The sequence below is a fragment of the Eptesicus fuscus genome, chromosome 12 (genome assembly GCF_027574615.1).
Source record: "Eptesicus fuscus isolate TK198812 chromosome 12, DD_ASM_mEF_20220401, whole genome shotgun sequence".
Taxonomy (NCBI): domain Eukaryota; kingdom Metazoa; phylum Chordata; class Mammalia; order Chiroptera; family Vespertilionidae; genus Eptesicus; species Eptesicus fuscus.
In genome coordinates this window covers 43,379,570-43,391,774 of record NC_072484.1, presented here as the reverse complement: position 1 = coordinate 43,391,774, position 12,205 = coordinate 43,379,570, and the positions used below count along the sequence as shown (strand labels likewise).

At 44.0% G+C, this 12,205-nt stretch overlaps 1 protein-coding gene across 1 annotated transcript; it reads left to right on the top strand.

Moving 5' to 3' along the window:
• Positions 1 to 10,169: 10,169 nt before the first annotated feature.
• RNF152 (ring finger protein 152) lies at positions 10,170 to 11,382 on the top strand. The gene has a single exon (XM_054724337.1). It carries the CDS (start codon positions 10,170 to 10,172, stop codon positions 10,779 to 10,781), a length of 612 nt encoding a protein of 203 aa, XP_054580312.1. The 3' UTR covers positions 10,782 to 11,382.
• Positions 11,383 to 12,205: the final 823 nt, after the last annotated feature.

Here is a 12,205-nt window from a genome sequence, read left to right as displayed (position 1 = left end):
AATGGAAAATCAACCCTCATTGAGTTACTGCAGCTGGGAGGGAGAAAAAAAACCGAAGTAATGAGCAGACTGACAGCTGACTCCCCACAGCGTGTAATTTCAGTACCGATGCCTGTAGGAAATCTTTGCAACTTCAGTTGGAGGCTCAGCTCCTGCGATGAATCATGGATATTGAGGGGAGGGAGGGAGATTGCAGCAATAAACACTCTGCTCAAAGAGAACGATCTTATGAATGGCTTTCGAATAGACTTATTTAAGGAAATATCTGTAAAACCTACCAGGTTTTTAATGTACCATTCTTTTCAAGTGTTTAATATAGAATGTTCTCTGGGTAATTTGAAGTCATAAGAAAAAAATGTTCAGAGGCACATTGAAGGGATGCTCCCTGTATGGGGGGAATTTACCCAATGTCCCTTCTGGGTGAAGGTGAGCCACCAGAAGGTGCTGGCTGCCTGGTAGAGTGGAGATTAACCTGCCAAATCTAAATTTGTTCAGCTGCTTTGTGGCTGCCATAACTATGCAAATGATCATGGGAGTGGTATCCAAAGTTCAGAGGATCATCAGGTTTCTGAAGTTCCATCCAACAGAGGGTTGCCTTTAATCTGGAGCTGTCATAATGAATTCTAGAGTCAGTGCTCATTGAAGAAATAGATCTATGTTTCTTTTTCTTTTTGTTAATTCTCATTCAAAGATATTTTCCCATTGATTTTAGAGAGAGTGGAGGGGAGAGGGAGAGACAGAGAGAGAAAAACATCAATGTAAAAACTACACATCAGTTGGTTGCCTCTTGCATGTGCCCCAACCAGGGCCAGGGATCGAGCCTGCAACCAAGGTACGTGCCTTTAACCAGAATTGAACCCGGGACCCTTCAGTGTGCAGGCCAACACTCTATCCACTGAGCCAAACCAGCTAGGGCTAGATCTGCATTTCTAAGTGTGAAGGACAGTTTGCAACTCTGTCTGTATTTCTTACTGATGGTCTTAGTACTCGCCGTTGGTGGGACCGGCAAATGATGGTGTGTTCATGTGCTTCGCTCAGCTCTTTTTCCTCCAGTTGTCTGGAAGTGGTCACCGAAAAAGATGTTGCATCTGTTAAGCTGATATTTCCTATTGTTTCCCTTAAATAACTATGAAAATGTTTTGCATTCTGTAGCTTGACAGGAAATTCAGGTGAGATGATTCATGTTAGAGCAATACGTTAATTTGAGGATTGGTGTCTCCAGAGTAATATACGGAATTTAGGGGATTAAGGGCAGGGCTGATGAGAAATTACATAGTTCTGGGATCAGCAAATGATGGCCTGTTGGCCAAATCCAGCTGCAGCCTGTTTTTGTAAACAGTTTTATTGGAATGTAGCCTTGCCTGATCTTTGACATGTTGTCTATTATCTAGGACTGCTTGCACATTTTGATGGCAAAGAGTATCTGTGAAGCCTAAAAGCCTAAAATTCTTATGGCTTGCCCCTTTACAGAAAAGGTTGTGGGTCCCTGACCTAGGTAAAATGTAACAGGAAAACATTTGAAAACAAATTGCCTTAAGGTTTCAGTTTGCACTGGAATCTGTGGTGGGGACTTGCATATGTGTGGTTTGTATTATGAAAATTCAATATTTACATTGGAAGTTTGGGCCTTCGGAGAGCAGGGCAGGGCTGGGGGGAATAGCAGCAGAGAGAGTCCTGCTCCCCAAGGAGCTTGCCTACTGGGAGAGTCTCACAACGCCAGGCTCCCAAACTCTTCCAGCCAACAAGGACTTCATGTGCAGCCCCTGCGCTGGGCTGTCTGTAGACTGCCCTGAGCTACCACCTTGAGGCTCAGGGCCCCATTGCCGCCCAGGTTGGTGCCGACATAGGTCAGATGTGATGCTTAATCAAATAAAGAAAATGTGGGTGTCCTTTCTTGCTCTCCAGTGTCTCTGCAGTGGAAGTAACAGTGGGCCACCTTGTGAGCTCCTTGGGTTCCAATACCCTTTCCGGCTCTAACAGGTAATGACTGTGCTTTGCTTAGTGGTCCTAAGCCCTCTGCAGAGTCAATGGAAAATATTTGATCACCTGAAGAAGAGTCTCCCTCAGTGCTCTGTCTGCCTTTCTCCTTCCCGATAGTTCCCTTTACATGATCTTCCTTCAGCTTGCACATCCAGGCTCCTTGGGGTCAGATATTTGTTTGCCATCATGTCCCCAGTGCCTTGAGCAATGCTCGGCACATGGTAGGTTCGCAGTAAATTGGTTTCCTCCCACATCATATTTTGCCCTAGGGCAGTGGTCGGCAAACTCATTAGTCAATAGAGTCAAATATCAACAGTACAAGGATTGAAATTTCTTTTGAGAGCCAAATTTTTTAAACTTAAACTTCTTCTAACGCCACTTCTTTAAAATAGACTCGCCCAGGCCGTGGTATTTGGTGGAAGAGCCACACTCAAGGGGCCAAAGAGACGCATGTGGCTCGCGAGCCGCAGTTTGCTGACCACGGCCCTAGGGGATGCCCAACCATTGGGAAGACTTAGCATTTTTATTTGTTTTCCATTTCTTTGGCTTTACTTCTGTGCCTGACTCGTCAGTTCCTTCAGCTCTGCTCAGAATTCGAAGAGTTGGGGCAATTGATCATTTTCCCTTTGTTCTGCCTGTTTGTCTGTCTGATGGTATCTTTTATCATCCCTTCTCTCCAGGGAGCCAGGGGATCCCCTGACAGTCTTTTATATCTCTTCCCTGCTTTCATGACTGTCCACAACTTTTTATTTGCTGTCACTGGGTGACCGGAGCAAGTGAAGGTGAAGCAGTGTGTCTGATTAATGCCCGTGTTAACCTTGGCCTCCGTAGGAGCTGGGCAGCCACACAGGCTTCTTTTCAAGGGAGAGTTGGGACCACCTTCACCAGTAGCAAGTTTAGGTAATAGGCATATCTTACTTGATCTGAGAAGGTTGTTGATTAGACATAAAATAGTTGTTCTTTTGATTGTTGCTACCATCAAACTTGTGGTGTTTTTGTTAGGGTGTTAGTGCTAGTTAGACGCATTCATTAAACCAAAAGCATAAGGAAGAAGCTTCTAATGTAAGTTGCCTCTCATTTATTTAGATGCTCAGTAGCTCATGTCATTATGCATTTTGAGATCATTAACAGAGATTATTTATAAATTACCTGTCAGGTATAATAAGTATAGAACAATCAGCCTGACAGCTCTTGTCTTGCTGTCAGAAACCGAGGAGTGTGTTTAGCAGTTACTTAAGTCATAGATTATTTTTACTAGATGGCACTCTAGGGATCACCCAGTCCAGTGCCCTCACAGATGAGGACACAGTGGTGCACAGAGAGGTGATTTGTTTAAGGTAACCTATATACCTAAAGGTGGAAATAGAGCTAAAATCCTCATCTCCTGTTCCCTAATAGTAATAATTACCTGATAGATATTAAAACAAACAAACCAACAAAAAACAGTGGTTATCATCACTCATAACAACACTGAAATTTATCTTTAATTCCTTGAAATGTCTTCATTCCAATATTCTTTGATTTTTAAATACACATCACTATACTGTGGATGACTCAAATTCATTCATCCTTTTTCCTGACTCGACTCAATGAAATACTCCTGAGTAAATACATTTCTGGAGACTGTGGTTTTGTTTAAGCTGCCTGTGAGCTGTATTTTTGCAGCAGCAGAATCAGCACATGCAGATAGGCAGGTATGGCACGTACGCTGTGGTCAGACCCGTCAGGCCAGTGGATGTCCCACTTGGCCAATCCTTTAGTAGCATGGTAAGTCCCCGCTCACCTTCTGACCTTGGCATTCTGACCCATCTGCTGCTTTCTGTCTGTTTCACCATTGATCTCTCTGTCCCACTTGGGCCGGTCTGCCTCCAGCACTGTCACCATCCCCTGCCCCATCCCCCATGGCCATTCAAGACTTTTAGGACAATTTTCACTTTCTGGATTCTTTGCACCATCAAATACAGCCAACCAGGATGTGCTCACAGGAGAAAACAGTACAACTATTAGAGACTGGGCCAATGGAATTCTCATTTGAGGTGTGTCAGAATTTGCTTTGTGTTAATTCTCCATTAACACAAAGACAGTAGTTACACTGATTGTGCTCAAAATGGATTAGGCAGTTGTGCCCTGAACAGATTGCTCTGTGCTACCAGAGGACCAAAAGTCAGTGACATCTATCCCTATCAAGCCATTCCCTTTCTTGCCACTAACCCGAGTGTTTACTAATGTCTAATATAACTAAGTGGTCTTGCCAGCTGAAATACCAAGTTAAATGGAATTGTAATTATTTTGTCTAATCCCATTTCAAATATTTGCATTTTCTTGAAGAATTAAGAAAATGGCGTGCATCAGAAAGACATGCTGTTTCAACGGTATAAGAAAAATAGTAGAGTGTCTAGTTTCATCTCTGACTGAGATTTTTCTCAACACAACCATTGAATTTAAGGTCCTCATTTAGATAGTCAAATGGAACAATTCACGGTCAGACAGGCGTAATCAATATCAGTTCTTGCAACAGTTCTGAGGCTCCATAATTAATGCCACTGTTGCAAACCTAAATCAGGATATATGAAGAGTCTTTGAAAGAGTATAAGAGTGAAAGATTATAAGGGTAGAACTCTATGGATTATTTATTTCTTGGGCTTTTTTTTTTTTTTTATCCTCATGCCTGGACTTCTAAAAGCAGTAGAGATTATAAAAATTCAGTGTTGGAGACTTTTGTGATTTTACCAGTCACTAAAGTCATATCCACACTTTTTATAAAGATGCTTAAAATTACAGAGTTCTTTGTTGTTGTTTTTTTGTGTGTTTTTTTTAAAGAAGAAATTTTAGCCCTGTCTGGTGTGGCTCCGTTGGTTGGGTGTCATCCCATGCACCAAAAGGTTGCTGGCTTATTCCTGGTCAGGGCACAAGCCCAGGTTGTGGACTCAGTCCCTGGTAGGGGGCATCCAGGAGGCAGCTGATCTGTTTCATTCTCACATTGATATTTCTATCTAAAAATCAATTAAAAATATTTAAAAAATTATTTTGTGAAAAGATGTAATGTTATAAAGTGCCAGATATCTACTGCCCCAACAGTAGCAGCAATATAGACCCCTTTGGGTTTTGATAGTTTTTCCCCCAAATCACTCCTCCCCCATATAAATACATCTCCATTCGTTTTTTAAAGTATTTTAAAACCTAGGCATGTGTTAATACTGAGTTCAATGATTAGTCAAAGCCTGTTATCTGCATATGGTACAATTGATATTATATATGAAACTAAGTACCGTTTTATGAATATACTAGAGACCCGGTGCATGAAATTCATGCACAGGGTGTGTGTCCTTCAACCAGCCTGCACCCTCTCCAATCTGGGACCCCTCGAGGGATGGAGGCCTAATCAGGCAGTCGGACATCCCTCTCACAATCCAGGATTGCTGGCTCCCAACTGCTCGCCTGCCTGCCTTCCTGATTGCCCCTAACCCCTTCTGCCTGCCAGCCTGATCACCCCCTAACCACTCCCCTGCCAGCCTGATTGATGCCTAACTGTTCCCCTGCCAGACTGTTTGCCCCTAACTGCCCTCCCCTGCAGGCCTGGTCACCCCCAACTTCCCTCATCTGCCGGCCTGATCACCCCTAACTGCCCTACTCTGCAGGCTTGATCACCCCCAACTGCCGTCCCTTGCAGGCCTGGTCCCTCCCAACTGCCTTTCCCTGCTGGCCATCTTGTGTTGGCCATCTTGTGTCCACATGGGATCAACCATCTTTGACCACATGGGGGCAGCCATCTTGTGTGTTGGAGTGATGGTCAATCTGCATATTACTCTTTTATTAGATAGGATAGAGGCCTGGTGCATGGGTGGGGGCCAGCTGGTTTGCCCTGAAAGGTGTCCCAGATCAGGGTGGGGGTTCCCTTGGGGCATGGGGTGGCCTGGGCGAGGGGCCTGTGGTGGTTTGCAGGCCGGCCATGTCCCCTGGCAACCAAGCGGAGGCCCTGGTATCTGGGGCTTATTTATCTTCTATAATTGAAACTTTGTAACCTTTAGCGGAGCCAAACCTCCTGCTTGCTCCGTGGCCGCATCCATTTTTGTTGGGATTTATTTATCTTCTATAATTGAAACTTTGTAGCCTTGAATGGAGGCCTGGGCCAGACAGGATGTGCGGAAAGCTTGGCTTCCTCCATCGCTGGGGAAACCCAAGCCTCCTGCTCACTCCGTAACCGCAGCCATCTTGGTTGGGTTAATTTACATACTCGCTCCTGATTGGCTGGTGGGCGTGGCTTGTGGTTGTGGTGGAGTGATGGTTAATTTGTATATTACTCTTTTATTAGATAGGGTAAGTTCTATCCTATAAGCCATAATTATTTTGAGAATGCCCTCCCTTTTGGTGGTCTTTTTTTCTTTACTTTAGGATCTTTCACAATAAATTGTGGTGACATTTGAAAATTGTTCCAATATATTTCAGTGTATACTTGTTCTTATGCATTTCAGCAAGGTATTCTCTTCCTTTTAAATTTAATGAGTATTTGGGCATCCCATCTTGCCAAACACAGGTGTTTAAAGCAGTCACTGGTATGTGCTTGTGCCTTTGACTATGAACTCAGAGTTTTCTTTTCTAGCTAATGTGGCCCTTGTTTCCATTCTCTTTCTTCTATATTGACTCACATCTTTTCAGTTTATGATGAAAGGGAGGAAGAATGATTCATCATTAGCTTCGGTCCATAGTCTCATGAATGTTCTTCTTTTTACCTAACTAATCATCATCATTACTAGTTATGCTCCAGAAAGTAAACTGGAATGCAGTCCAGGCTGGCTTAATAGAGATCAAATCGGTGAATAAATCAGAGAGGCTGCTGTCAAAGTGGCTTGAGTGGTTGAGCACGGAGCTGTGTCACCGTTCTGCTTTTGTGTTCAGCCTGTATGGTAAGGGTTAGAGCTTACTTGGATGGAGTTGGAAATTTGAGTAGTATAATCTAATTGAAGGAAGATTAACAGCAATTAAGTGAACATTACTCGGAACATAAATTCATGAGTAAAATTGCATGTTGGTTTTGTTGGGGGAAAAAAAAAAAAGGTGTGGCAGGTCTTAGGGCAGGGCCAAGGGGAACGCTCATTCCTCCCAATCTGTTTGAAAGGGCAGTTCTTTGAGAGCCCGAAGTGCTTCTGGGCAGGTCACACACAGCGTAGCAGGGACAGTCGGAACTGGCACTGTGTCCTTCACTGCCTGGCAGTATATGGACTCTGAACTCACTTGACCTTCAGCCACAACTCCATCCTCCCTGCTTGGCCAGTGAGGAAGCGCCCTCATCGAAGTACATGCCCTTGACATGTGCCTGGCTATGCTTATCTCTTCCCTCCCTGTAGGACCTGCTGTCCCTTCCTGGGCCTGTGGAGGGTGCTTGCAGGTTCTGTGAGAACTCTGTTTCTTTAAGAGGTATCTGTATCAAAAACATCAATGTAAGAGCTAAAACTATAAAACTCTTAGAGATGGGATCTTTAAGTTACTCTTGTTAGAAAAAAAATCCCCTAGTCAGTGTCACACCTGCTATATAGAAATAATCCTGTGGTTGCTCACCTCCTTTCCTTTGCTCGGGCTGATTCTGACCTGAAGAGGACCTGTCCTCTGATTTTACATGTCTAAATCCTCTCCATAATCCAGACTTGTCACTGAGCCATCCTGATTCCTCCAGTTCCTGTATGTCACAGGGCACTTTGTGTTTATAACTGCTGAGTCCTTTCAGGCTGGGAGCTTCTTATGGGCAGTGACAAGGTCTTAGCTACAGGGAACAAAAACAAATACCATCATGCTTGAAACATGGTAGATAGTCAATGAAAATTTGAATGAATAAATGAATGGAAGAGAAAAAGATATACATTCATTCTTACCTAACTTTAAATTGCTTAAGTGTTGGATTTGGGGCTGATTCTTCTTCATATCCTACAGTAGCTGGATTTGTGCATGATAGATACTCTTTTTTTTATTTTTTTCAGCTTTATTGAGATATAATTGACAAATACAACTCTAAGATATTTAAAGTGTACAGTGTGGTAATTTGGTAAATGTATACATTGTGAAAGGACTCCCCCCATCTAGCTGATTAACATATATGCCACCTAACATGTTTATATTCTTTATTTTTCCTTTTGGTGAGAACATTAAAGTTCTACTCTTAGTGAATTTTAATTATTCAATAAATATTTCTTGAATCAGTGGATGGATAAATAGTTTATTATGATATGAACTTTCTGAATGCTATATTGCTATATTTAACTTTTAATAATGTAATGTAGGGGCTCTTAATACAGCTAAAATATTTTTAAAATACGTTGCTCTCTTGATTGTCACTGGTAATTTTTTTTTTTAATCCTCACCTGAGGACACATTTCTATTGATTTTGAGAGAGAGAGAAAGAGAAAGAGAGAGAGAGAGAGAGAGAGAGAGAGAGAGAGATCCGTTGCCTTCATACATGCCCCGACCAGGGATCGAACCCACCACCTTTTGGTGTACAGGATGATGCTCCAATCAACTGAGCCACCCATCCAGGGCATCACTGTTAATTTTTATCAGTGATTATTTTTACTTTAAACTTCTTAATTTTGACTTTAACACGTGGCATCTTGTGCATTCTTAATTTCACAGAGGAAGTTAGAAAAAGAAGGTTCGCCCTAACTGATTTGGCTCAGTGGATAGAGCGTTGGCCTGTAGACTAAAGGGTCCCAGGTTCAGTTCTGGTCAAGAGCACATGCCTGGGTTGCAGGCTCGATCCCCTGTAGGGGATGTGCAGGAGGCAGCCGATCAATGATTCTCTCTCATCATTGATGTTTCTATCTCTCTCTCCTTCTCCCTTCTTCTCTACAATCAATAAAAAATATATTTAAGAAAAAGAAGTTTCGCTTTTTAAGAAAAACATGAAGAGCTTTTCTGTATCGTTAGCTCCTGCCTCTGTGTGTGGGTGGGCTTCTAGGACTAGCAATTATTTCTACAATAGTGGTTGAATAGTTCCTTTCAGAGTCACGGCTCCATCCAGAGACACATAATTTGGATGCTTTCAGGAGGAAATGGAGTTGGGCAGCCTTTATCACCACCGCCGGAACACTAAGGGGTTCCTCCAGCCCCAGTTAAGTGTTACCCAGTTACCCTGCTTCTGGTGCCTACCAGGAGGCTAACACTGTGCTCCTTTTTTTTTTTTATGGTGAAGGCTGCCTGCCAGTCTTCTGACAACCTTTCACTATATAATACTTAATTAGGATCAGTTTTTTAATAGTCTTTGCTTGTGGTCATGTTACTTGGTACAAGCCTAAGTAGGAGCAAAATGAATAGAACTGCCTGAAAAATATTTGTGGTCCCGTGTGCCTTTGTGACCCCGGCTGCCTGAAGGTTCATTGCTGCTGGTGGTTTTGGTTGTGGTGTCTTGGATTTTGTGTCTTGTTTTGTTTTTGTCTCTTTTGAAATCAATTGACAAGAATTACCTTGGTCCAAAGGACTTGGTGGAAAAGATAACAGACGCCTGTGTGTGGGTTCTTGGCATCATTCCAATGACCTATGAGCGAGGATCAGGCCTAACCCATAGAAAGTGGCAAGTTAGTTACACAAAGTTCCTAGGTTGTAAAGTTGCCTGCGTTTGGCAATGAGTACCTACAAGAGGATGAGGAGAGTCAGCGAAAGAAGGTCAGAAGATCGAAGGAAAGAAATTTACTTTTAGAAAATGCTGCAAACTTATTGGAAGCAAGAGAGTTTCTCTGATGTATTAGAAGAATAATCCAGGTCCACTGAAATATACAAAACACAGTCTCCCCCTTTTATGAAATATGGGGCACTGTGTACCCATCCACCCCAGAGGCATCTGTGCCTTTAGAAATGAGCAAAGTATTTGCCATGACAAGCCATTCACCAGCCACTGGACATTATGAGAATCCTACAGTCTCACAGGTGGGGCAGTTTTAAGCTTTTGACCTAGTGTCAAGACGTTTGAGCAGTGGCGTAAATCCATCAGATATGCTGCCGTCTCAGTCTTGTTTGAAGTAGCTAACTTTGTCTGAATTTTTTGTCTTCTTCAGAAATGAACACACCTGAGCATGCTCAATGCCAGTGAGCTCCCCGATCACCTCACAACGTTGGGAAGCCTCAGAGAAGGCAGGTGCTGGAGCAGTGGCCTCTGAGAGCAAGCTTCTTCCCTGTGGCCTTGACCTTCCTGTTCCCAGTCCACGATGGAGACGCTCTCCCAAGATTCCTTGCTGGAGTGTCAGATCTGTTTCAATTATTACAGTCCCCGGCGAAGGCCCAAGTTGCTGGATTGCAAACACACCTGCTGCTCGGTGTGCCTTCAGCAGATGAGGACGAGCCAGAAGGACGTGAGGTGCCCCTGGTGCCGAGGCATCACCAAGCTGCCTCCGGGCTTCTCCGTGTCACAGCTCCCCGACGACCCCGAGGTCCTCGCCGTTATCGCCATCCCGCACGCCTCCGAGCACACCCCGGTCTTCATCAAACTTCCCAGCAATGGGTGCTACATGCTGCCCCTTCCCATCTCCAAGGAGCGCGCGCTGCTGCCCGGAAACATGGGCTGCCGCCTGCTGCCGGGGAGCCAGCAGAAGCCAGTCACTGTGGTGACCATCCCTGCGGAGCAGCAGCCTCTGCAAGGCGGGGCTCCCCCAGAGGCAGCGGAGGAGGAGCCAGACCGGCGGGGCGTGGTGAAAAGCTCCACCTGGTCGGGGGTGTGCACTGTGATCTTGGTGGCCTGCGTCCTGGTCTTCCTGCTGGGCATCGTGCTCCACAACATGTCTTGCATCTCTAAGCGCTTCACTGTGATATCCTGTGGCTGAAGCGGGCTGCGGGCGCCGGACTGGTGGGTGCCACCTCGGGGTTCAGCAGGTGTTGATGATGGGACTCCGGTGAGAAGATGGGGGCGACGCTGATCATTTGGTCCCGAGCGCTGGCCTCCGGGCTGCCACTTGATTAACCCAAGACGGACACGGAGGGGCAGAACGGGAGGTCTCAGCCAGATGCCAGACGGGTCGCTCTGAGCATTGATGGCAGCAGCTTCGAAGACGATTGCATGCATCCTCGTAGTCATTTATTAAATGGACTGTAACTTATGATTTTTCAAAGTCACGTGATGAGATAGACATATTCTACTTAGGTGTTGAACTGTGCAAGTGCTTACGATGTGATCTTCTCTAAATGTGGTAGATTAAAACCAAGATGCTAGGTGTACAAGTAGAATCCACCCTGAGAATGAATCCATGACCAAATTCAGTGACGACACGCAGTGCTGATTTCTTTCCTTTTACAAATGAACCCCAGTCTTCACTTAGTTGCTAAGGCTTTTTATACTAAATGGCGCCCGAATTAAGCTAAGTTAAGCGGTCCGTCGTTTTTTGAAGAAACTATTTGAACAAGTGTTTCCAATGTATTGTGTTTTGTTTGTCGTGTTCCTTCATTTTTCTTCCCTTGTAATTAGAGCTCGATATGTGTTTATTAAATGGGAAGCTCAACAGGGGAGCAATAAACTGAGTAATGATGAGAAATGCCTAATCCCACGGGAAAACTATATGCCAATTTTTCTCAAGCCATCTCACAAAATAAGGATTTTAAATGTAAATATTGTGTATTTATATGTGTGTGTAATTTGGTTTACCTCGGGTATTGAATCTTTTCAGAAGAATCTTGGTAGTAAGACTCAGTAGGCATGAAATGGTGCCACCTACCTCCTGGGCACTGGGACCCACCCAGTGAGGAGTCACACACTCGTCACTCCCAACGCCTGCTCCTCTTCTGTGCGGTTGAGTTGTGAGGCACAAATGGAGAGTAATAGAACCTTCTGTCTTTTCTCCCAGTTTGGGGATATTGTAATAGTCACGAGTGTTGTTAACCGATGATACACCTGGACTGGCATGTTAATGGACAGTCCACGGTTATTTTTTAAAAGAGATTATTGTCCCATGAGAGTTGAACCATTCTGAATTCTGGTTTCCTTTTGTTGTATAAGTAAGAGTATCTCTTGTATCTGGAAATGTGTTTTTATTGAGAAAAGTGGTGAGGTAAACCTACAACTCACATTTTCAATTTAAATGGACCAGTTCATCCTAAACTCTTAGAAAGATTTGCTAGATTAAATGATGAATTCCTATGCTGGGTGTGTGTGCATGTGGAAATAGCTGTGAGCTTTGCAGTCCTCTTCTAATTTCTTTTATGACATTCCTGAAGCAAGTGATATGTGACAAGGACTTCTCTCATAAATATATAT